Source organism: Pleurodeles waltl, chromosome 1_2, assembly GCF_031143425.1.
Source record: "Pleurodeles waltl isolate 20211129_DDA chromosome 1_2, aPleWal1.hap1.20221129, whole genome shotgun sequence".
NCBI classification, from domain to species: domain Eukaryota; kingdom Metazoa; phylum Chordata; class Amphibia; order Caudata; family Salamandridae; genus Pleurodeles; species Pleurodeles waltl.
The window spans coordinates 743,077,955-743,100,022 of NC_090437.1; the positions used below are offsets into that span (position 1 = coordinate 743,077,955).

The 22,068-nt window shown below is 44.3% G+C and overlaps 1 protein-coding gene across 4 annotated transcripts in view; it reads left to right on the forward strand.

The window, feature by feature from the left end:
• TMEM144 (transmembrane protein 144) overlaps window positions 1-22,068 on the forward strand; it is a 188,176-nt gene that overhangs the window by 120,412 nt on the left and 45,696 nt on the right. For all 4 annotated transcript variants that reach the window (XM_069243307.1, XM_069243298.1, XM_069243280.1 and 1 more), the window contains one exon: window positions 4,313-4,410. In XM_069243307.1, the coding sequence (XP_069099408.1) occupies window positions 4,313-4,410 (98 nt within the window). The remainder of the gene's footprint in view (window positions 1-4,312; window positions 4,411-22,068) is intronic.

Sequence of the window (22,068 nt, forward strand, 5' to 3'; positions counted from 1 at the left end):
AGAGGGAGGACCTAAGTAAGCAGAAGACACCCTAAGAAGAGGAGGAGAGCATGTGGGTTTGAGGGACAGAAATGTTGAAAAGGCATGGGAAAGAAAGAAAGGTTGTGGCTTAAGGGAGATAAGTTGTTGAAATATGCGCAGTGTGCAGAAGGTGGCCGGCATAATATGTGTGAGAGAAGGGCTGTCAGTGCCGGTTATGTTGAAGGAGGTGGGTGGGCAATGGCTGGTAATGCATGTATAGAGGGAGGAGCTTGCAGTGAGGGTGTAAAAATAGAGGAGGTGGGGTATGCCGTGGCTTCAGGGCATGCACTTCGCCACTGCATCAGTTTATTCCACGAGGAATTGTAACTGCCAGACATATTACAATGCAATTAATATAGTGCTTCACACCACTAGTGAGGTACTGAAGGTAGACTGGATGTGGACTGGCAGAGAGGTACATTTCGTAAAAAGAGATGGAAAGGAAAAGGTAACAGTGTTGTATGGGCTGAAGAACTGAGAGAACAGTGGGTTGTTGCACTTTACTTGCCACTTAAAGTATACTTAATAGCAAAAATGTAAAGTGCCTCATATTAAATATGAAATTGTCTTAAATTAGGTGGTTGTGTTCTGTTTTGGAATTGTACTTAAATACGGAGTACCTGCTCCTATTTACTTTGAGAGAGAGTACCTGCACCTTTGAGCAGAGGTACAATACTTTTAATTGGAGGGTACTCTGGCATATGGTACCTGCACTTTTATATATCCATTGCAAGCACTCCTTGAAACATTTTAGAATGCAGAACGTTTTTGAATTTATTTCCACTTTTCATAAATGTGAAAATAAAGGGCAGAGTACATTGTAACTAATGGCGATTGGAAGGGTCATTGGAAAAACATCTTCTGGTTGTAAAAGCAAGTAAATATGTACACCAATGCCTTCATTTTAAGAGCACTCAGATGAATACTGCACTTTACAAGCAGTGCACGCATCCCCTTACGAGGCACTAAAGAGAGATGAGCGATGACTGGGAAGCAAACAGGGTGTAGCGCAACCTTCTTCCTGTTTATTTAATGCGTTTTTATATAGCGCAGACTTTACCCGAAGGTGTCAGAGCGCTTCACAATAGGCAAAGTAAAGATACAAGAGGAGAGGAATTACAAGTGAGCCTGATACAAACGCAAACGTTACATTACATGAGGCAATGCGAAAGGAGAAAGTGACGTGTGCAGGTTACAAGAGCAAATAAAGTACGAGTAGAGGGAAAAAAAAAAAAAAAATAGCAATAAATGGTAGACACTCAAAACACTAAAACAATAGTTACGTTACATGAGGAAGTGGTGGCCGTTGTGCATGTATCAAAAGCAAACAAGATAAAAGAGGTAGCAAATGATACGTTGTAAAAGGAAAGGTGCTGTGTGCATGATACAAAAGAGTACAAAATACAGGTAGAGGTATAAAACTGCACTAAATGGCAGACACTCAAAAAACAAAAACACCCTGGGAAGGCACTTCTATAGGCATGGAGAACAGAATTTCCTATAATGGAAGGACTTCCTTCAGAAAATAGAGGGCTTGAATTAAATCTGGAAGTGTCTTTGAAGGAGGAGAGCTTTGAGGTCAGTTTTGAAGGCCTGGGAAGAGGTGGTGGTCCGAAGCTGAGGCGAAGTGAGTTCCAGATTCTCACTGCGTTGCCTGAAAAGGATTGGGCCATCGATCTTTCCTTCCTGTCATATAACTAATTATGTTAAAAATACGGACAGCGTTTCATTTTGCACATTTCACTTGTTCTAAGCACCACAAAGAACAGTAGTTATTACCCAGTAAGATGCTATTCACTGTATTAGCACTTAAAGGATAAACGGCTGTGTTGGCCCAAATTCCTCGCTACCGTGAGGCAATCTCTCCCGAACCTACTTGTATATTCATTTTAAATGCCCATCTGCAAAGAGAGATTTTTTATTCCTGTGGCAAATCGCAATCTTTTTCAAACCAAAATCTTGATCAATCTCCATCTGTCCTCAAAGCCCCTTCCAACATAAAGACCCGCCTCATGCAGGCAGGAGGCCCCTGATTTTCATGCAGAGACCTCGTCGGCCCCTTGCTTGTCCACAATCCTATCAGGAAAAAAGAGATTTCAGCGGTACTCTGGAAACAAGCAACAACTTTATATTTAAGTCAGTGTGTGCATCTCCTCAAAAAGCTGCCTGGGGATAAAGTCTATTATGCCCACCCGAGACTTCAGAGCGATTGTTTATATAATCCCCTCTTCCGGGACAGACCGCTACCATGTCAATCGGAGGCAAAGTAAAGCCCGGAAAGGCCCTGTAAGGCCCTGTAAAGTGTTGACCGCACATATCGGATTACGCTCCATAGCACCTCGTTCTCCTGTAGCTCTGACCTCTATATGCATCGCTGTAGCACCCACCTCTCATCCCAATGAACGCTCCCATTAGTTATGGTGCTTAATTGAGCAACTGTTCACGTAGGGAGAATGTGGCATAGCGGCAGAGCTGCCGACTATGGAGCCAGGTTCGATTCTCAGCTTCAGCTTTCACATCCTGTGTTTTTTTTTATCAAATCAAGTAATCTCTTTATGCCTACAAAAACTGACGCACGCAGAACATAATAAAAATGCAGCGCAATCGCGCTGAAATGAAAAACTGAAAAATCGATCACGCTATGTAAAACCCCAGCACGGTCGCGCTGCGCTGAAAATAAAAAGATAAAGTAGTCCGGAAACCAGACTGAAAACATTGAGCCCCGAATGGTTTTAGTTTATCGGTGCTGTGTAGGTGAGCTTAACACCGGAAAAGGCATGACGGTTGCATGCCTTTCACAAATGAAAGTAAGCGGATTTTAAAAGGCAAGCTCACAATCCAATGAAAGTGACTGACTGACATGACATGGGCGTGGTTGTTAGCCCAAGGAGAGATTACAAAATGGGACGGAGCGCTTTGCACTCGCCCATAAAAAGGAGCAACAAAGAGCAAAACATTTTTATTCATAGCTTTTGTAGACTACATTATTCAGTCTTTCATTCTCCAAAATGAAGCAAGTTCCAAATAAATGGTCTAGGAGATGCTGATTAGATAACCCTTCAGGACATAGACCACTACTCATTTTGTCAAAAGAATACAACAGGTTGGGGTAAGGATTCAAAGAGCCTCATCAACAAAGCGCAACAAAATGCTTGACACCACATGGCTCAGTAGATTCTACTGAGATACGTGTGTATATTCTTTAAGGCCGCCCAAATAACCACACTTCAGTGAGGAACATCCTCAGCACACTAAAGTCATGAAGCAATGAGAACTGGAATCAGTGTGGTCTGTATTCATGCCGATTGTGAAACAAGATAACTGCCCTGGCTAGAGCAACAAGTGAGTCAGAAACAAGATCGCCAGCTCAAATAAGAATTGGCACCAGGGCTGCTCTGCAGGGAATCATGGTCACTATTGTCCTTCATATCAGGACAAATCAATCAGGTGAAGGCATAGAGGGACTCCTCTGGGGAGGGGAGGGATATATAACCCCAGTTCGAAATTCATCTGAAGAGGCAACTTGGATAGTGTCACAATGACTACTGGGGTTGAATTAAGTCTAAATGATATGTTCCTATGTTGGGACTTTCATCAGTATTGTATGGTCATTTCTGCTGTTGTGATATCAACATATAACAGTGGCCTATCTAAAAGACTACAGATCCGCTATAACTACTACTGGGACATTTGATTAAGATCTCTTGTGCTAGAGGTTGCCTACAGTTCCTTCACAAGGCTTACAGAAAATGCAGTACCTCCGACGACAGTCGACCCAAAGTGACCCACATGAGTATTATTTAAAAACTTTAGTCGGCTGTACTCATGAGAACCATTCTGACTGGCGAGAGTGTGCAAGAGTGCTCTGGTTTGGCCCTTACGTGCCTGGGGTGCAGTATAGTGGTAGCGTATGTGACATGCAACAAAAATAGGGGAAGGTGTGCTTTACTCTCACTCTTGTGACACTATCACTGGTGGCCTTGTGAATCGCACTGCTCTTAGTAACAGTACAAAAAGCAGTAGCAGTACCTATAATTCTTTATTTAAGAAATATATATATATATATATATATATATATATATATTTATTCTACATGTCATATCGTATCATAAATGACTGAGTTTCAGTGGCCACTTGCTTGTCCTTTCAGTGCTCTAGAGCTACATTACATTCTGCATTTCTCTCTTTGATAAACCACTAGCATGGGGGATTTGGGGAAACTGGGCACATCACTTATAGTTCCTGTTTCCTAACTTTTTAGCATTACTTTTGTTTTTCTTGTCATTGATAGGTTTTGTTTCTGGTTTACTCTGGGGAATTGCTAATTGCTGCTGGTTTATGGCTAATCACTACCTGAGCGCTGTTGTCACTTTTCCAATTATTACTGCGGTAAGTAGTTAAAGTATTTTATTTTAAAAAATCGTTATTTTAAGATGTGCTTGAGTAATAGTTGACACCTAATTAGAGTAATATGCATGCAGAAGTCTCATGCTTAGATCTTAAGCACTCTTTTGCACGCCTCACACAGCTTTAATATTTATTTATGTGAAATATATAAATTAGAAATGCCATTTTTAACATGGCAACTCTCCTTCACCGGTTTATTTCTGGGGTGACACATCTTTTCATAGAAACAAAAACAAATGGAGGCGTATTGCAGGGATTTTCGTGGGCAGAGCTATTACTTTTTCATTGCTTGCCATTTTCTAAACACATTTGTTTATTTCTGTGCTTTATAACATTTTAATTGAGAATATATATTTTTGTTTTCGTTTGTCTGAAAAACACATGCGACCAAGGTTGTTGTTCATGTCAAATCTACATTGCAACTCTGAACGCATAGCCTGATACATTTCTATTTTGAAGTACCAATCAAAAGAGAAGTATTGAGATGATCTTAATAAATAAGTCCCATCCTTACAGATTGTGCAGTTACAAGAATGTAACTTTCAGCATAATGCTCATGTGCAAAATGATGCAAGTGAGTGACAGATGACATTTTAATACTTCCTGAAGACTCTGTTAAGGTAATCTGTTAAGATTTGTCAAATAAACTGGTCGAATGACCTACAAAAACTAATGATGTTTATACTTCATGTTGTACATCATTGCCACTTACATTTCCCAAAACATGTTTATAGGTACAATTCAGCACATTTATGCTTTTCAATTGAAGGAATTATAACATATTGCGATATATATAAAAGTGCATTGGAAATGTAATTTCTTGAAATGCTAAAATATAAAAAATTTAGTCAACTTTGACAGTATCAATTAATGCTCCTGATTGTCGACAGAGATTGTTTGGAATGCCTAAGAATCTGGCATATAGCCTGTCTGACTGCCAATGTAACAACAGTATTTAAAGTCCTCTTTATTAGGTTTCACCTACACACAGCTTTATCTGTCTAGAAAAATAACGCCCACAAACGCATACATACACACACCTTCCCTCCAGCCCAAAATGGCAGCTACAACATTGCTATGCACCTGCCTAATGAAAAAAATGGGCACATTTTTAAATCAACAGCATGGCTAGCTGATACTAACAAATCACATCAGACAAGTGCATCTTAGAGGTCGTTCAACACAGCTACTGCCTAGAACATGTCTCACACTCTCCCAACATCCCAACTTGCAACCATACACTGAGCAGAGAACATCTTAACCTTTTCGAGGAAGAGGTCCAAGAGCTTCTTCAAAAATCAGACATAGAACCGGTTCCCCCCTCTCCCCCCCCATCAGTGGGTCAAAGGGGTTTGCCCCCTCAGCTTCCTCATCATCAAACAGAATGGCTCACCCAGGCCCATCCTGGACCTCAGGCCCTGAACCGGTGCATCATCTCTGAACACTTCCATGTGCTTATACTACAGGTTGTCATCACTCTACTTTAGCAAGACAACTACCTGGTGGCCTTCGACCTCAAGGATGCCTACTTTCACATGCCCCTTCATCATGCCCACCAGTGCTACCTTTGCTATACCTGTAAGTGGCCATCATTATCAGTTCAAAATGCTCCCATTTGAGGTCCCCACTGCCCCAAGGGTCTTCACAAAGTGCCTGGCAGTAGTTTCCGCACACTTGAGGTTCGAAGACCTCCATAACTTCCCCTACATAGACAATTGGCTTATTAAGAGCTCAGGTGAGCACCTGTGACCAGCACATACCCAGACTATCTTTTCACTCCTCCAGAGCTTCAAGTTAACTATAAATGCCACCAAGTCCCTCTCTAGCTCCTGCTCTTCATGGGGGCAATACTAAACTCCGTCACAGGCAAAGCCTATCCCAACCGGTCTTGTTTTTTCAGTAGCTTGTGCCTCCTTTTTTAAGCAAACTATCATCTCGTAGTCAGAACATTTATGTGACTCCTAGGTATGATGGCCTTATGTTTCTACATAGTACCTCAGGCCTGGCTTCAAATACTCCCACTACAACAGTTTCTTTCTGCCCAAAGCTCACAGGCAAAAGGTCATACGTCAGGTCTATTTTTGGTAAAGGCCACCACCCGTCACCCTCTGCAGTTGTGGAACAGCAACAGCCTGTTTTAGGTCGGCCTTTTCTAGACTCCATTCTGCAGGTCACCATTGCCATGAATGCCTCTCATACCAGCTGAAAGGCGCATATTGGCCAGGCCACAGCCCAGGAGTATATGCCTGTCATGAGCAGCTGCACCACAACAGCTTTCTCAAGCTACGGGTTATATGCCTCGCTCTCAAAGCCCTCCTGCTCATTAGGACAGACAGCATAACTACTATGTAATACCTTCAGAAACAGGTTGACACTCAATCACGCCCCCCTCTCCCTGCAGGCACAGAACATCTGGCGTTGTGTGCTCTGCCTCCACATCCACCTGATAGCAGAGTACCTTAGTGGGGTTTGACACCAACCTTGTGGACCTGATCAGCAAGACCTCCAGGGAAAAGGGCAGCTCTTGGACCACTGCGCCATTTCCCCCCACAGTGTTCGTGCTCTCTCCTGTGCTTTTCCGCCTCCCTCTCGCCTTGCTTGCTGACCTATTCAATGAAGGCCACAGCGCGGCCAGAGTGAGCAGGTCATTGCCATCTTCCCCTGCTGCCTCTTTAGCCAGGCTCCTTATGCCCAGGCTTCCTCTACCTTTGTCAAGGCCTCCAGGGGCCAGAGCAGCCCTTGGACCACTATGCTGTTTCCCCCCACAGCATTCCTGCTCTCTCCTGGGCTTTTCCTGCCTCCCTAGTGTGCCGCTGACCTATTTAATAACGGCAGCAGCATGGCCAGAGTGAGCAGGTCATTGGCAGCTCCCCCTGCTGCTGCTCTAGCCAGGCTTCCTCTACTTTTGTCACGGCCTCCAAGGGCAAGGGCAGCCCTTGGACCACTGTGCTGTTTCCCCTCACAGTGTTTTTCCCACCTTCCCGGCACCCCACCCTCACTTGCCAGTTCCCCCTGCTGCCACTCTAGCCAGGCTCCTTGTGCCCAGTCTTTCCTCTACCTTTGTCAAGGCCTCCAGGGACCAGGGCAGCTCTTGGACCACCATGGTGTTTATCCCTCACAGTGTTCCCGCTGTCTCCTGTGCTTTTCCTACCTCCCTAGTGCCCCGCCCGCTGACCTATTTAACAAAGGCTGCAGTGCTGGCAGAGTGAGCAGGTCATTGCCAGCTCCCCCTGCTGCTGCTCTAGCCAGGCTCCTTGTGCCCAGGCTTTCTCTACCTTTGTCAAGACCTCCAGGGGCCCTAGCAGCCCTTGGACCAACACGCCGTTTCCCCCGCACAGTGCTCCCGCTCTCTCCTGTGTTTTTCCCACCTCCCTTGTGCCCCGCCCCCACTGACCTATTTAATAAAGGCTGCATCGTGGCTGCACCGCTGCTGATCCACGCCTGGACCGTGTGCAGTGCCAGGATTCCTGGCTACCCACACTTCCACTGATACTCTTCCCGCAGACCTCATCGCCTTGAGCCCCAGACGAAAAAGCAATTACTACCTCACATGCCCCCACTCCACAGTGGGACCTTTCACCTGCATCCACTGCTGGTTCAACTCCACACCAGAATCAACCTCCACGTGGTGCCCAACACCACACCACCCCTGTCAACCGAATCCCACCTGGAGCAAGTTTGCTGCATACTGATCAACACCAGACCACTCTGCAAACATGACATGGAAATCTGGGACACATCTTTACCCTTGCACCTGATGTTACCTTCATCACAGAGAACTGGCTCACCCCTGCTTGCGTCTCGGACATCACCACCGCCACACCCATCAGCTACAAAATGAAACACCTCGATTGCACCAACATACACTGAGGCGGTGTCCCTGTCCTTCACAAAGAATCGATCGTCTGCACCACCACAGATGATGAGACCACACCAATCATAGAACACATGAACTTCCAGCGTTGCTCCAATGACAAAACAACCATCAAAGGTACCATCGCCTACAGACCCCCAGGGCCCCGAAACATCCTCAGTGATGCCCTTGCTGAATTCATTACCCTGCTCGCCATCAAATCAGATCATTACCTCTTCTTGGGAGACCTCAGTTTCCCCCTGGATGACTCCACAGACCTCCTCGAAAGATTGGACAACACTGGCTTCAAGCCACTGGTCACAGACTTCACCCTGGACCTCAATCTTCACATCCAGTAACAGAATCAGTTACAGCCACACCACAGAGCTCACCTGATCAAACCACTCCACCGTACATTTCACCATCATCAGACTTCACCCCCACCATCATCAGACTTCACCCCACCACCCCCAACAACCGTAGCACCCCCTCTCGCAGCTGGACCAAGGTCACCCAACACCAATGGAAATTTGCTGTCAACACCACCCAACCCAACACCATCTATGACCTGAAGCAGGCAGTAGAGACCTTCAACTGCTGGATTACTTGCGCCGCCACCTAGCCGCACCCACCAAACCAGCCAGACCACACAGATCCAACAGATGTGCCAGCTGGCACACCCTTGAACTCAGGGTGGCAAAACACAAATGCAAACAACTTGAAAGAAAACGGTGGGCTAGCGTAAAGAACACTGATTAGAACACCTTCAAAGAGGCCCTCAACAACTACCACCACCAGTTCAGAGCCACGAAGAAGGATGCCCTGACGAGGGATCTACACAAGTGCCAACCAAACCGAGGAACTCTTTACTGTTGTCACAGAGTTCACCAACCAAAAAACGTGATTCCCCCCCCGCCCCAGCCAACCACTTTCACAATGAGATACAAACCTTCTACAGAAACTTTGACCCCCCCCCAACTAACCGCCCGCCCCTACAACCCATCCACTGTGGCCGACAACCACCCTCTCACCGCATGGGAACAGCTTAGCACACCGAACACAAGCATTCTAATGAACTGTCTTCTCTGGAGCACCCACCGACCCAAGCCCCCACCGACTCTTCAGCCTAGCAAGAGATCAGATCAGCCTCCAACTTACTACCATCCTCAACTCCTGAATCGCCACAGCCACCTTTCCTGACGCTTGAAAACACTCAGATGTAAGGCCCCTTCTCAAGAAGCCATCGGCCGACCCCGGCGCACTCCAGAACTACTGTCCCATCACTCTGCTCCTGTTCCCTGCCAAAGTCCTGGAGAAGGGCATCAAACACCAACTCACCGAACACCTGGAAAGAAACAACCTACTGGACCCCTGACAGTCAGGATTCAGAGCCAACCACAGCACTGAGACAACCCTTATCGCCGCAACTGATGACATTTGCACCCTGCTCAACCTAGAACAATCAGCCTCCCTGATCCTCCTCGACCTCTTCGCAGCTGTCGACACCCCACACTCATCCACCGTCTGAGACAGATCGGAATCACAGATGACACGCTGAAATGGATGGCATCATTTCTCTCAGGGGCACCCAGAGAATCCGGCTCCCTCCCATTAATTTGCAACCCAAGCACACCATCTGTGGTGTCCCTGAAGGTTCCTCCCTCGGTCCCACTCTTCAATATGTACATGACTCCACTCGCAGACATCGCCATAACCCTCAACATCACCATAGTCTCCTATGCTGATGAAACCCAGCTCATCCTCTCGCTCTCAGGGGACCACGCCACGCCGAAGACCAGTTTCCACCACTGCATGAACAGTGTCTCAGCCTAGATGAACCACTGATTGAAACTCAACACAGACATAACAGAGTATCTCAGCAGACACACTTCCCTCTGGAACGACTCCTGGTGGCCATCAGAACTTTGACCCACCCCCCACTCCAAAACATCACGCCCCCAACCTCGGCATCATTCTAAACCGCAAACTCTCCATGAAACACCAGATCAACGCAGTTGCTTCATCGTGCTTCTACACCCTCTACCAGCTCCCCAAAGTCTTTAAGTGGCTCTCAGTCAACACCAGGAAAACGTTGAAGTAGGCTCTCATCACAAGCTGACTGGTGTACAGCAACGCAGTCTATGCTGGCACCACCACAGAACTCATGAGAACACTCCAGATGATCCAGAACACAGCCGCCAGACTGATCCTCAACTTGCTGAAAAGGACCCATATCACCCAGCAGCTTAAAGACCTTCACTGGCTCCCCATCCAGAAAAGTTGTCAATGCTAGCTCCTGACCCATGACTCCAAATCCATTCACAATCAAGGGCCTGCCTACATAAACCACTGCCTGAGCTTCCATCTACTTCCCAGGAGCCCCTGTTGCACTCGTCTAGCCCTTGGTCACTTACCATGCATTGGATGCTGCCGCACTGAGGTCACACCTTCTACCTTGTCGCCAAGTCTTGGAATACCCTCCACCTCCGCACTTCACCCTCGCTCACTCACTTCAGGAAGGGGCTAAAATCCTGGCTCTTTGACTGACACAGCAGCACAGTTCCTGAATAACCACTCAGAAGCAGCACTTTATAAATACACTTTATAAAAAGTTTGATTCTTCAATAAGTCCTAATACCCAAGCTTCACCTCCAGGTTCTCATATCAACAGTCCATGGGCAATCCGCCCTGGAAGAATTGGTCAGGGATATTTGCTAACTCTTTTCTGCCTCTCCCACTACTTTTGTCACTGTACAGAAAATGCGACAAATACCTCAGACTTTAATCCTTGTAACCCCTACGTGTCCAGACAGCCCTGGTACTCCACACACCTAGAGATATGTCAGTCCCCACAAGAAGATCCTTTCAGCCTACCACTGCTTGAACTCTGACCCTGAACATGATGTAAAATTGGGCAAACATAATTGGCCGTTTTAACGACTGTAAAACTGCATTTACTTGGTGCAGAGAATGCACCAGTGGCATTTAAGGTAAATGCATGCGGTATGTGCGGACTGCAGTGTACATGGTGCCTTTTCGATTTTAACTTTCTTGACCTAAATTGGCTTGGGAATTTTATGATCCTTTTTTTACTTTAATGTTAATTTATACTTGCCTGATCCTAACACAAATAACTCTGAGGAAAACCCCTGCTGCTCGTGTCATACCTACCAGGACTTGATCAACTTTTTCTTTGTTTTGACGTAGCATGGTATAAAAAAGATGGTATTAATCCTCAGACAGTAATAGTTAAAAAATCTCACTGAAGCTAGTTCAGTATTCTGCTCAACTTGTGAAACTATTGTCACAGCTACATTTATTAATGTTTTATCACCTATTGCTAGTCCCTATTTTCAATCTCTACTCAACACAATACCTGTGCAACTTTCTAATCATATGCTTCTAGTGGGGGTTCACTTACCATTATAAGATGTTGTCATTGCATAGCTTTTTGCCTCACACCAGTGGGGCCCTTCATCATAGAGAGTTATCTCTATATTCAGAAGCACCTATCTTTAGAAAGTTAAATTTAGATCAGTAATTATCAGTGACTAGTGAACTTTAGCTGGCACCAGTGTTTAAGCTTGGGGATTTCTTTAAGGTTGATCAAAAAGTTAAAGCTAGTTTCAGCTGTGCAATTCACATAAGTAATCTTACCCAGACTACCCAGCGGATTAATCATGCCCACAGTTGTTCTAGATCCTTCGAAGAAATTACACTATTAAAGACAGCATGCTGGTTTCTACCTGGAGACATAAAAGATGCCAGGTATGACATAAACATTCCTGTCAACACCACCAAGTCTACTGATGCTCCATTGGATTTAAAAAAGGGGTTACCACTGAAGTTAGTTGCGATACACACTGGTTTCTTTGCGGATGTTCCTTTAAACTATGTGAGATATCAATTGCTTTACGATCCTCTGGAATATTTCTGTATCGCTGAGATCAAGATTCACATGTAAGGGTTTACATCTAGGCAGTGCCATTTGTCCGTCTGCTGTCAAATGGCACTGCCATTCAGGCCCCACGCTAGGGCCTCAGTGATCCCTCACTCCTCCTCTCCCTTCATGTTTGATAATGTCATAAGGGGGGTGCGGGTGTAACAGGTATCCGTTCCACAGGCAATTACTTTTACCCCTCTAATTACACTATCCAAGCTACTTGGCAAGCTCTCTTGTACATTAGGAACATTTTAATGCCTACTAGACTTACAGTGTGACCAATGTAAATATGCAGACATGACAGAATATGAGTGCCACTTTAATGAACAAGCACACATCTTATATTATTCGATTTTTCTCCATGGCAATAAACAATATAGATTCCAATGGCCTCCAAAAATCCATGATAGGAATCCACAGTGTGCCCAATGTTTGGTTGTACCTTCATGGGGCTTTAAGATCATAGTAAGGGAACAGTTATATGTTACTCTTTAATCTGCCATATTAATGCAAGTAAATGTTTTAATGCAGATTAGCTTTGTATGCTAGCAATGACAATTTATCATTAACTCATTCTGGAACTCCAGGTAGCAAAAAGGCACATGTACAAAGAAAAGCCTAAAGAATAAGCTCTTCAGCAGACCAGTCAACACAGTAGTGTGGTAATTCTTGATAGCCAGTTATGTTTTTGTAAGATGTGTTCTTGCAACGTGTTCTTCCCCACTGTGTGATTTCAGTTTTGAGTATCATTGGTACCATCTGGATGGTTTGTAAACTGTAAAATCTTAAAAGGTATCACAGGATATTTTAGCTTCCATTAAGAGTGACTTCTTTGCATCTGTCAGTGTTTGACAGAGGCTGGTTATGCATCAAACATCTAATCCCTCTGTGTTCTTACTGCTCTGATTCAACACAACTTTGGTATACCCAACAATGGTGTTGTTAGTAGCTTTAGTGCAGAGCAAATCTGAAATGTTAGTAGCGAAAGTGATGAAGTATAATATGCAACCAGTATTTTTTTGCTACTCGCAGTAGCAATAATGTATAACCTGAGGGAAGCAATATGGCCTTATCAGCGGCACTTCCTATAGTCTTCAACAAGTCAGTAAAAATCTCCTTACTGCTCATCCTGGGAAACGTTAAGTCATCCTCTGTTGTCTTGTTCCTTTTATCTGGATTTTTCTATATTTTTATGATACTTGATTTTTCTTTGGGTTTTTTCCGTTTCATTGAGCATTCTAGATATTATAATCACACCCTATGATGACCGTCATGCACTGCATTTCTCCTGATAGCGTCCTATTGAACATATGTTATGGTTTAATAAAAACCTTCTACTAAGCTGCCCTTCCGCAGCTTTAGTTCTTCCTCTTATTGTTCCCAAGTTCCTGGTACACCACATTGACTCCTTTATTCTACATTTCTTGCTTGCCAAGTACTGTAATCTTGCCTTCTGCACCTTCTTCCAGTCATGCTCTCACTACAAGCCATGGCTCACACGCCTCCTCCCTCTGCCTTCACCATCAATCACACTCTTTCTTCAGTCTGTACATCAGGCAAGTACCAACACCAGATCTGCAGGCTTAACAAATTACTTCCACCTTCAGAGCTACCTGAAGACTAGTACTCACATGCTCAGTTGCAGTAAAAAAGCAGCATACCATGCACTGGCAGAATGTGTTGCTGTACTGTGCGTCATCCACGTGTCATAGTGTACCTCGCTGCTTCAGTGTTTGGAACCACTTTCAGCTGATCATAGCTGCTGCCAGATCACGTCTTTGCTTGAATGGGCCCTCCCTCATCCAGGCCTTTTAGAAGAGCTTAAGATCCACCAGTCCCTTTTTAAATTTTAGGACCCATATGAAATAATGGGAAATTATTAAATGAGAGCTTTCTTCCTTCTGCTGTAGACAGGGAGTATTAACTGGCCCAACTGATTTTTGCAATTATCCATTACTATATTTAAGCCGCAACATCCAGCTGCTGTATTTGGCGTGCTTTAGGTGACCTGGCCTGGCAGTTCAGCTGGACTGTTCCCCATGGGTATCAACAAAGGGAGGGACCGGGAGATTGGTTGGTCCAGTGTACGGTCTCCCAATTAACTGAACATACAAAAAAGGTGTACACTGTTCCAAATGGAAAAATATAATCACTAGGGGAACATTAAAGTTCAGGAGCAAGAGCCCTCACACATCCGAGAGGATATCATGCTTCATCATCGGGTAGCTCCTCGTCAGACTGGTGCTGCAATGTCTGACGGGCTCCCCGTAAGGGGGCTCTTTGCCGGAGATCTTTTAGGTAGCAGCCGTGGTAGCGGACACTACAAGACCTGGTGTTGCGGTCAGGCGCTAATCCTGGCAGGAGAGTGAAAGCTAAAATTGGTTCCCAGTCTTAATAGGAGCGAGTCAATTTAATTAATCAATGGAATAAGACCGGGACCAAGATTAAAAACGGAAGGAAAGTGTAAAATGAGGAATAATGCTCAACCACTTTCTGCATGGTGCTGGAGCTTAAGGAGATTATATCGGGCTCCTAGGACATGGTCAACATGTTTCGCGTACAGTGGTCTAACAAGATCCTATGACGCTTCTTCAGGACCAATACATAATAAGACTTCTCCTGTCTATATTACCGAAAGTTTGCAAAAATGTCAAACAAATCATATAGTCACTTACATTGAAGTTCACTAATTGTCAGAAACCTTTAATGGTCGCCCTAGAAAAATACAAACAAATAATTTTGATCAAAACACACGGAAAAATAAGGAAGGACACCCGTGACACAACAGTGTGTAGTAACCAGTTGTGTAAAAACATAATAAGACAATATGCTTACCATCCCTTGGTACATGGGGTGCCCCTTGGGAAGTAGCATGCCGAAAGCGGTCACTACTAATAAAGTGGTAAAGCAGACACCATGAATGCAATGTAATCAATCAGAACCAAAACAGTCACATTCACTACTAGAGGTCGGTTGGTTAAATTGATTATGAACATCAAGCACATTATTAGTCCATGTCACTTGGAAATTCATACACAGACTCGTCACTAGCATTTATGACATTTGTTGAAGGAAAACTGGGAGGAATAAAACAGTTTTACAGAAGAAAATATTTCTAAAAAGGCTTGGTGAGTACTGTAGCAGAGTGTAATAGTCTGCGTGGTGATTTACAAAGGCAAAAACACACTGGCAAAGCGTGGTTATCCATAGAATATTAAGGGATTACCCCGACCTAAGTCTGTTAATACTTTGAGAGATGTCATTAGTTGAGCTCAATATACGTCCCCAGAGTAAATAAGTAACCGAAAAAAGCGCTAAACACACAAACGCGAGGTCACTTACTTTGTGGATGACGGCAGTCTGCAGGGGAACATTCCCTGACGTGCTCTCCCGAAAAGACAACTTCCCGACTCGGTGCGAGTCTTTTAAAGAGAAGTTTTCCCAGCAAAAATGGGAGAGGGTGGTCAAAACTGTAGAAGGACTACACTCCGGGAACTGCATCGGAGCGAGTCTCAGAAATAAAAGGACGCAAGCAAAATTACGGCGGCCATCTTTGTGAACAGAGATATAATAGACTAGAACGAGCATTACTCCAATAGCCTCGTGGGTGGTAGTAAAAACAAACAATGGACTAAAAACATCGTCGGCCATCTTGGAATGGCTAGAACTGGATAGTGAGTTATGTCAGTTAATACAATGAGTGGTTTGGAGTGGGAAGCCGGAAATAACCGCCCTAGTAGACAAAAGAAAGGTATGGGCCACAGAGTAATACATAAAATGGGGCTCCCTAAAACCATAGTCTTTCACAGTCAGTCCAATTAGGATGGAAATAAAAAGTGAAAAACAGAACAAATATAGATTGAAGATACTGAATACTCGGTGGTAAATCCTTAAAAGGGGTTGATTAAGTGGACAATGTAGTCCAGGGAATGGCATCATTCAACCCATCTGTATCAGTATGAAGCTTGAAAACCCACCGTTGTTCCAGTCTGAACAAGGAGTGTGGAGAGTCAGTAGTGATTCTAGTGGTGTCAAGTACGACCCAACTTAAATCATCGGGACTGTGGGGGGCATCTAGGAAGTGTGCGCATAATTTTGTTGTAATGCGTCCACACCTGATGTTGCTCCTATGCTCGTTAATTCGTATTTTAACTGGTCTAGAAGTCATGCCCACATAACGTAGCCCACATGGACACGTAATCATGTAAATGCAGTTTTTAGTGTTGCAATTCGTGTGTTTTGTCAGGTGCCATTGGCCTATAGGTGCCAAATCTAAAGTTTTGTTGGGGCTAGTCAATTGACAGACATTACAGTGTCCACAGGGATAATGTCCAGTTACAGGTGGAAGGTTCCAGAGTGTAGTTTGTGTCTGTGTTCGCAATGTGTCTTTTGGACGGGTATGGACTATCAGATCTTTAATATTTTTAGATCGTTTAAATGCAAATAGGGGCCTAGGAATGGTATTGCTCCCACTGTTGAGGATAGGCCACCTTTGATTAATCAGTTTTTTTATCTGGTTAGATAGTGGGGTGAAAGTAGACACACAGGTCAACCGTCTATTCGTGACTTTAGTATTAGTTTGAAGTAGAGAATCACCATTATCGTTCCTTGCTCTTTTACGAGCTCGGTTGATGACGTGTTGGGGATAATGTTGTTCAAGGAGTTTTGTTTGAAGATCATCTGCTTGGGTATTGTATTCCTGTATTGAGGAACAGTTTCGTCGTAGTCGCAAGAATTGGCCAAATGGTAAGTTGTCACGGAGGGATTTAGGATGATGACTCTCGTACATTAGCAGGCTGTTGCGATCTGTAGGTTTTTGGTAAGTACAGGTTAATAATTTCCCCTGTTCAATTGTAATCAGTAAGTCCAAAAAATGAACCTCCTTATCCGACACCATAGAAGTGAATTTCAAATATGGGTTTAGTGTGTTTACCCACTCGGTCAGTGAACTAGCTGTAGCCAAAGGGCCTTGCCATACAACCAAGATGTTGTCAATGTACCAACGCCACAATTTTATGTTATCGGTAAAAGGATTAGAAGCTGGTAAAATGAATTCTTTTTCAAAGTTATACATATAGAGGCATGCCAAGCTGGGAGCAAAGGTACTTCCCATGCTAGTACCTCTAATCTGATGATAAAATTGATCTTCAAAGCAAAATAAATGTTCTTTCATTGCTAATGTGGCACATTGCATGATAAATGCAATGGGTGATGTCAAATTGTCACTATTGTGCTGTAGTAGAGATTCCACTACCTGTAGAGTTGCATCTTGGGGTATATTAGTATAGAGAGCCTCCACGTCCATGGTAATTAGTGCTTGGACATCTCCTGTGTTATTAATAGTCTCAGTCAGATTTAATACGTCTTTAGTGTCCTGTAAATAAGTGGAGGAGCCCTTTACAAGTGGTTGTAGAAAGTGATCGCAAAAGATCGATAAGGGCTCGAGGATCGAACCAATCCCAGACACAATTGGTCGCCCCGGAGGGAATTGTGTACCTTTGTGGATTTTGGGTAAGAAATAGAAATAGGGAGTTACAGGATTGGTTGCATCTAGGAAAGAAGCTTCTTTAGGGGTGATCCATTCATTGTTGGATGCCTCCGAGATTATAACCCTTAACTGAGTTTGAAGTTTTGGGGTAGGGTCGTGCGGAATCAAGGCGTAGTAGGTCTCATCCCCTAGCAAGAGTAGGCATTCCTTGCGATAGTCGTCAGTGTTCATTAGAACAATAGCGCCTCCCTTGTCAGCTTGTTTTATAACGACGGAATTATCGTTAGATAATCCCTCGAGAGCCTTCTTCTCAATAGTCTAGATGTTGATGAAAGGACGTTGCGGGCGTATAGATGTGAGATCCGCAAGAACAGCTTTTTCAAATGTTTGAACTTCGCAGGGGACAGCCGACAGAGGGGGGACAAATGTGGATTTGGGTCTAAGCCCAGAGTCCCCCGGTGTGCTATTCACTGGGCGGTCGTCAAAATAGAATTGCAGTCGGATTTTGCGAAAAAATTGTGACAATTCGCAATTAAGTCGAAAAAGATCCTCAGATGGAGTAGGGGCAAACCCTAAACCTCGATTAAGTGCTGTTATCTCCATGTCCGTGAGAGTTCTTGTGGAAAGGTTTACTACTAAGTTTTCGGAGGCTGGTGCTTGCCCTGGCTCCTGGTGACCATTTGTGGTTCTTCTCTGGACCATTGCACACGTTTGCCTCTGCCTCTTCTTCTGCCTCTTCTGCCATGGGAACAGAGTCAAGACTGATTTGCATATGGCTGGGTCCAAACTGGGGTGGCATGGTGAGCAAAAGAATGATGGATTAAGCCCAGATCTGTGACTGGGGGTGAGTGGTTGAAAAGTTTCAACACTCCGTCCATCATCCTTTTGTGTTGCTAAAGGGAAAGCACAAGCTCTTTACCAATGGTTAGCAAGGATAATGTGTACAGAGTTCTAGGGCCAACAAAACCATTCAAGGCAAAAGGACCAGGGAAATACCATGCAAAAGATGGTCAGCACTCTTGAACGTATAGCTCTGGACGTCAAAGCCATTTCCATAAAAGCTCAATACTAGATTGTTAATCCAGAACCTTACCAATTTTTTTCATTGCAGTCTTATGGTTGCTAGAGGAACCTTGCCTCCATATCAGTAGCTTGGAGGTCCTGGCCGCCACCTTGGCCATCAAGAGCCTAGCCAAGCAGAAAGGTCACATCTGTGTTTTGCACAAGATGGACAGCATGACTGTTGTCTGTTATGTAAACCAGCTCAACAGTATAGCAGTACAAAATTGAAAGCCTTTGCCGAATGCTCAAACAATTTTGGGGAGAATTATCTTTGCAACAACTAGGGGATTAAACAATTTCAGTCTCAACTTTGGATCGATATTCATAATTGGGGCACCACTGGCAGGAACTGACTGCCCTGATTCTCCAGCCATGTATGATGTTTCATGTCCATTCATTCTTGGTCTTTTTGACATTCACTTTAACGGTTGACTTCCATTGATTGTGAGGTTGCTTCCAGATGCAAAGGCACCGATACCTTCCTTTAAGATTAAAGTAAACCCTGGCCTGATGCCTTCCATTCCTTCTCCTCCCCTGAGTGAGCACTTGCAATCTCATATTAGCCTCTTGGTTTCAGGCCTTTAAGCACTTGCTACTCACCTTATCGATCAATCCTAGCCTATGGAACAAGATGTGCCTGAAAGTCAGCCTAGTCAGGTTGGATTTACTGTTGCGTGGAACTTCGTATAGACCAGCTTGGTACCTTTCCTGTCTCCTTGATGAATTCCCTAAAGGCCAATGCTTAACGTCTACAGTTCAGTTATTGCTGCTCAACTTTCATTATGCAATTATTTTTCCTGTGAAAAGGGATCCTTGGTAAGTCACCTGTTGAAAGTTATCCTTCATGGGAAGCCTCCATTTCTTCAATACGTCTCCACCTGGGATGTCTTCAAAGTCCTCAGCTTCCTTTCTGTAGCCTCCCCTTTAGGACCTTACCCTAAACCTTACGTCTCCTCTGCTTCATGTCCTGCAACTGTTTTGGATTTCACAGCTCTACTTCTGGTCTCTTCTTCTCTCCAGAGGAAGACATGTTTTCCATTTCCGCCCAGACTAAGGTGGCTTCTTGTTCTTTCCTTTGTAATTTAATTCCTCAGTTATGAGAGTTCTGATTTAATGCAACTCTGTAACACACCAGATAATCACTGTGAAACACGACTTACCTTTTGTTTAAAGTTCATTTGATCCTTATTTTTTTTAATTTACTTGGGGTGTCTCTTTCTGTCTAAGGTTAATGACATATCCAATTAATAAATCAAATACAAACATCTAAAATAACATAAACTTCTAATATGATTTTAATTTTGCAATAAAATGGCATAAATATGTATGAAATTTGACAGAAAGCTAGATCTTAGGCCAAACTTAAGTTTAAGTGGAGGGAGCCAGGCGCCTCCAAGCTCTTCGAACCTCCTATGCGCCCCAGGGGACCCATCCCCTGAAGCCAAAGGTAATTATAAAGGGAGGGGCACCAAATAATTACAGAAAGAGGAAGGGACCAAACTCCCATCTCCCTGTGGAGTTATATGCCCCAGGGGCCCCAAACCCCTAAAACAAGATACAACCCATGCACAGAACACTGTGGGTCCTGGTGGGGAGAGTGCAGGCATACCCTGTTTAAAGCAGTTGCTTCCACCAGGTAGGAGCAAAGGCAAAATGCTGGCTCCCACCAGCACCCTGTGTTGTTCTGGCTGGGGGCCACAGGGGCTATGGGCCTCCCTGCGCCTCCCAACATAATAGTTTGTGAGTGCCCCTTATGGGCACTGATGCACCCACTAAAGGCCCCAAGGGATGAGACCTCCGAAGCCATAAAGGCTCAGGAAGGGGGACAGCATGCCCCCTCTCCTTATTTTAATAGTCCTGGTTGGGGGGAGTGAGGGGGGTGGTTAAGTCCTCAGGACTCTTGGTGGCTTGAAGAGGGTGTTGCCCACCTCTGCACTGTATTTTAAAAAATAATCCCCGGGGGGTGGGTGCCCGGGGTCATAAAGGCTCTGGGAGAGGGGCTGCATGCCTCTCTTATCTGGATTGCAAAAAAAAGGCCTTGGGTGATAGGGACTCTGGGGCCCTTGGTGGCCTGCACCCCTCCCCCATATTTTTAATAAAAGGCCCAAGGGGGATGGGGGCACTGGAAAAGCTGGATGCATGCCCTACTCCTCTTATCCCTTTATACCCACGGTAAATATATATGTATTTTTTTTAAAGTCAATCATAAATGAGCAGCAGAAGCAGCTCATGTATTATTCATTGCTCCTTGAAGGAGCGCCCCGTAATGCCTTGCAACATGTTTATTTTTTATGTTTTATTGAGTTTGCTGGTGCCCCAAAATAGGAAGGAGAGCCACCAGGCTGGGGGCCATGGGCCTCCGCCGCAGCTCTCAACGTAGTAGTTTGTGAGTGCTCCGTATGGGCACTGGGGCACCCAATAAAGACCGCAAGGGATGGGAACCCTAGAGCCTTTTTTAAGTTGTTGTCGAGGCCCTTTGAGGAGATGGCTTTATGTTTGGTAATGGTAATAAACTATTACTTTGTTTATAAAAATCCTAGAAATTGTCACGTTATATTTCAGTGGAAATTACGGTGACAATGTAATATTTTAAACTAATGAAAAACACTGAAGTTCACCAGTTATAGTTAATAACTGGTGCCCTAATGTAGCTATAACTCATACCATCGCCATGCACAGCTAATCCCACATATTACATCACTCATGACATGTTCTGTAACATCATTGATGACGTCACTGCAATGCAGCCTTAGGGCATGAGTTACAGTTACTAAAGATAACTGGCAAATTTCAGTTTTTTTGTTTGTTTTATTTTAAAACATTACATTGTTACTGAAATTGTCATCTAGCCTTAACATCACTTTCACCTTTGCTTTTTCATTTAAAAAAATATAATACATATATGTCTCTGGATGACGCGATCCCTCGAGCACATGTGCCAAAGTGTTAACATAAAAATATCGCTCAATTCACTAATACTATTGTCAGTGCTTAATTTGTGCTTGTTGTTTCCGGTGCTGAGCACTGGCACTTATTTTTGAGGGCCGGGGCTTATACTTCTGCCTCAAGCATTTGATGCGAGCAAAATACACATATGGGAAAGACGGAGGGAGAGAAAAACGAAAAAGCGTCACAAAGGGAGAGAGTAGAAAGCTGCAAGAGTGAGTTGAAGGGGCAGGGAGTGGCTCTATATGGATTGAAGAGGCCTGAGATGTCTTCAAGATTACGCCACCTCAGTATTCTGTGTTCGTACATTTAATTGCAGCAGCTGTGTGTTTAAGAGGAGGGCTTTGG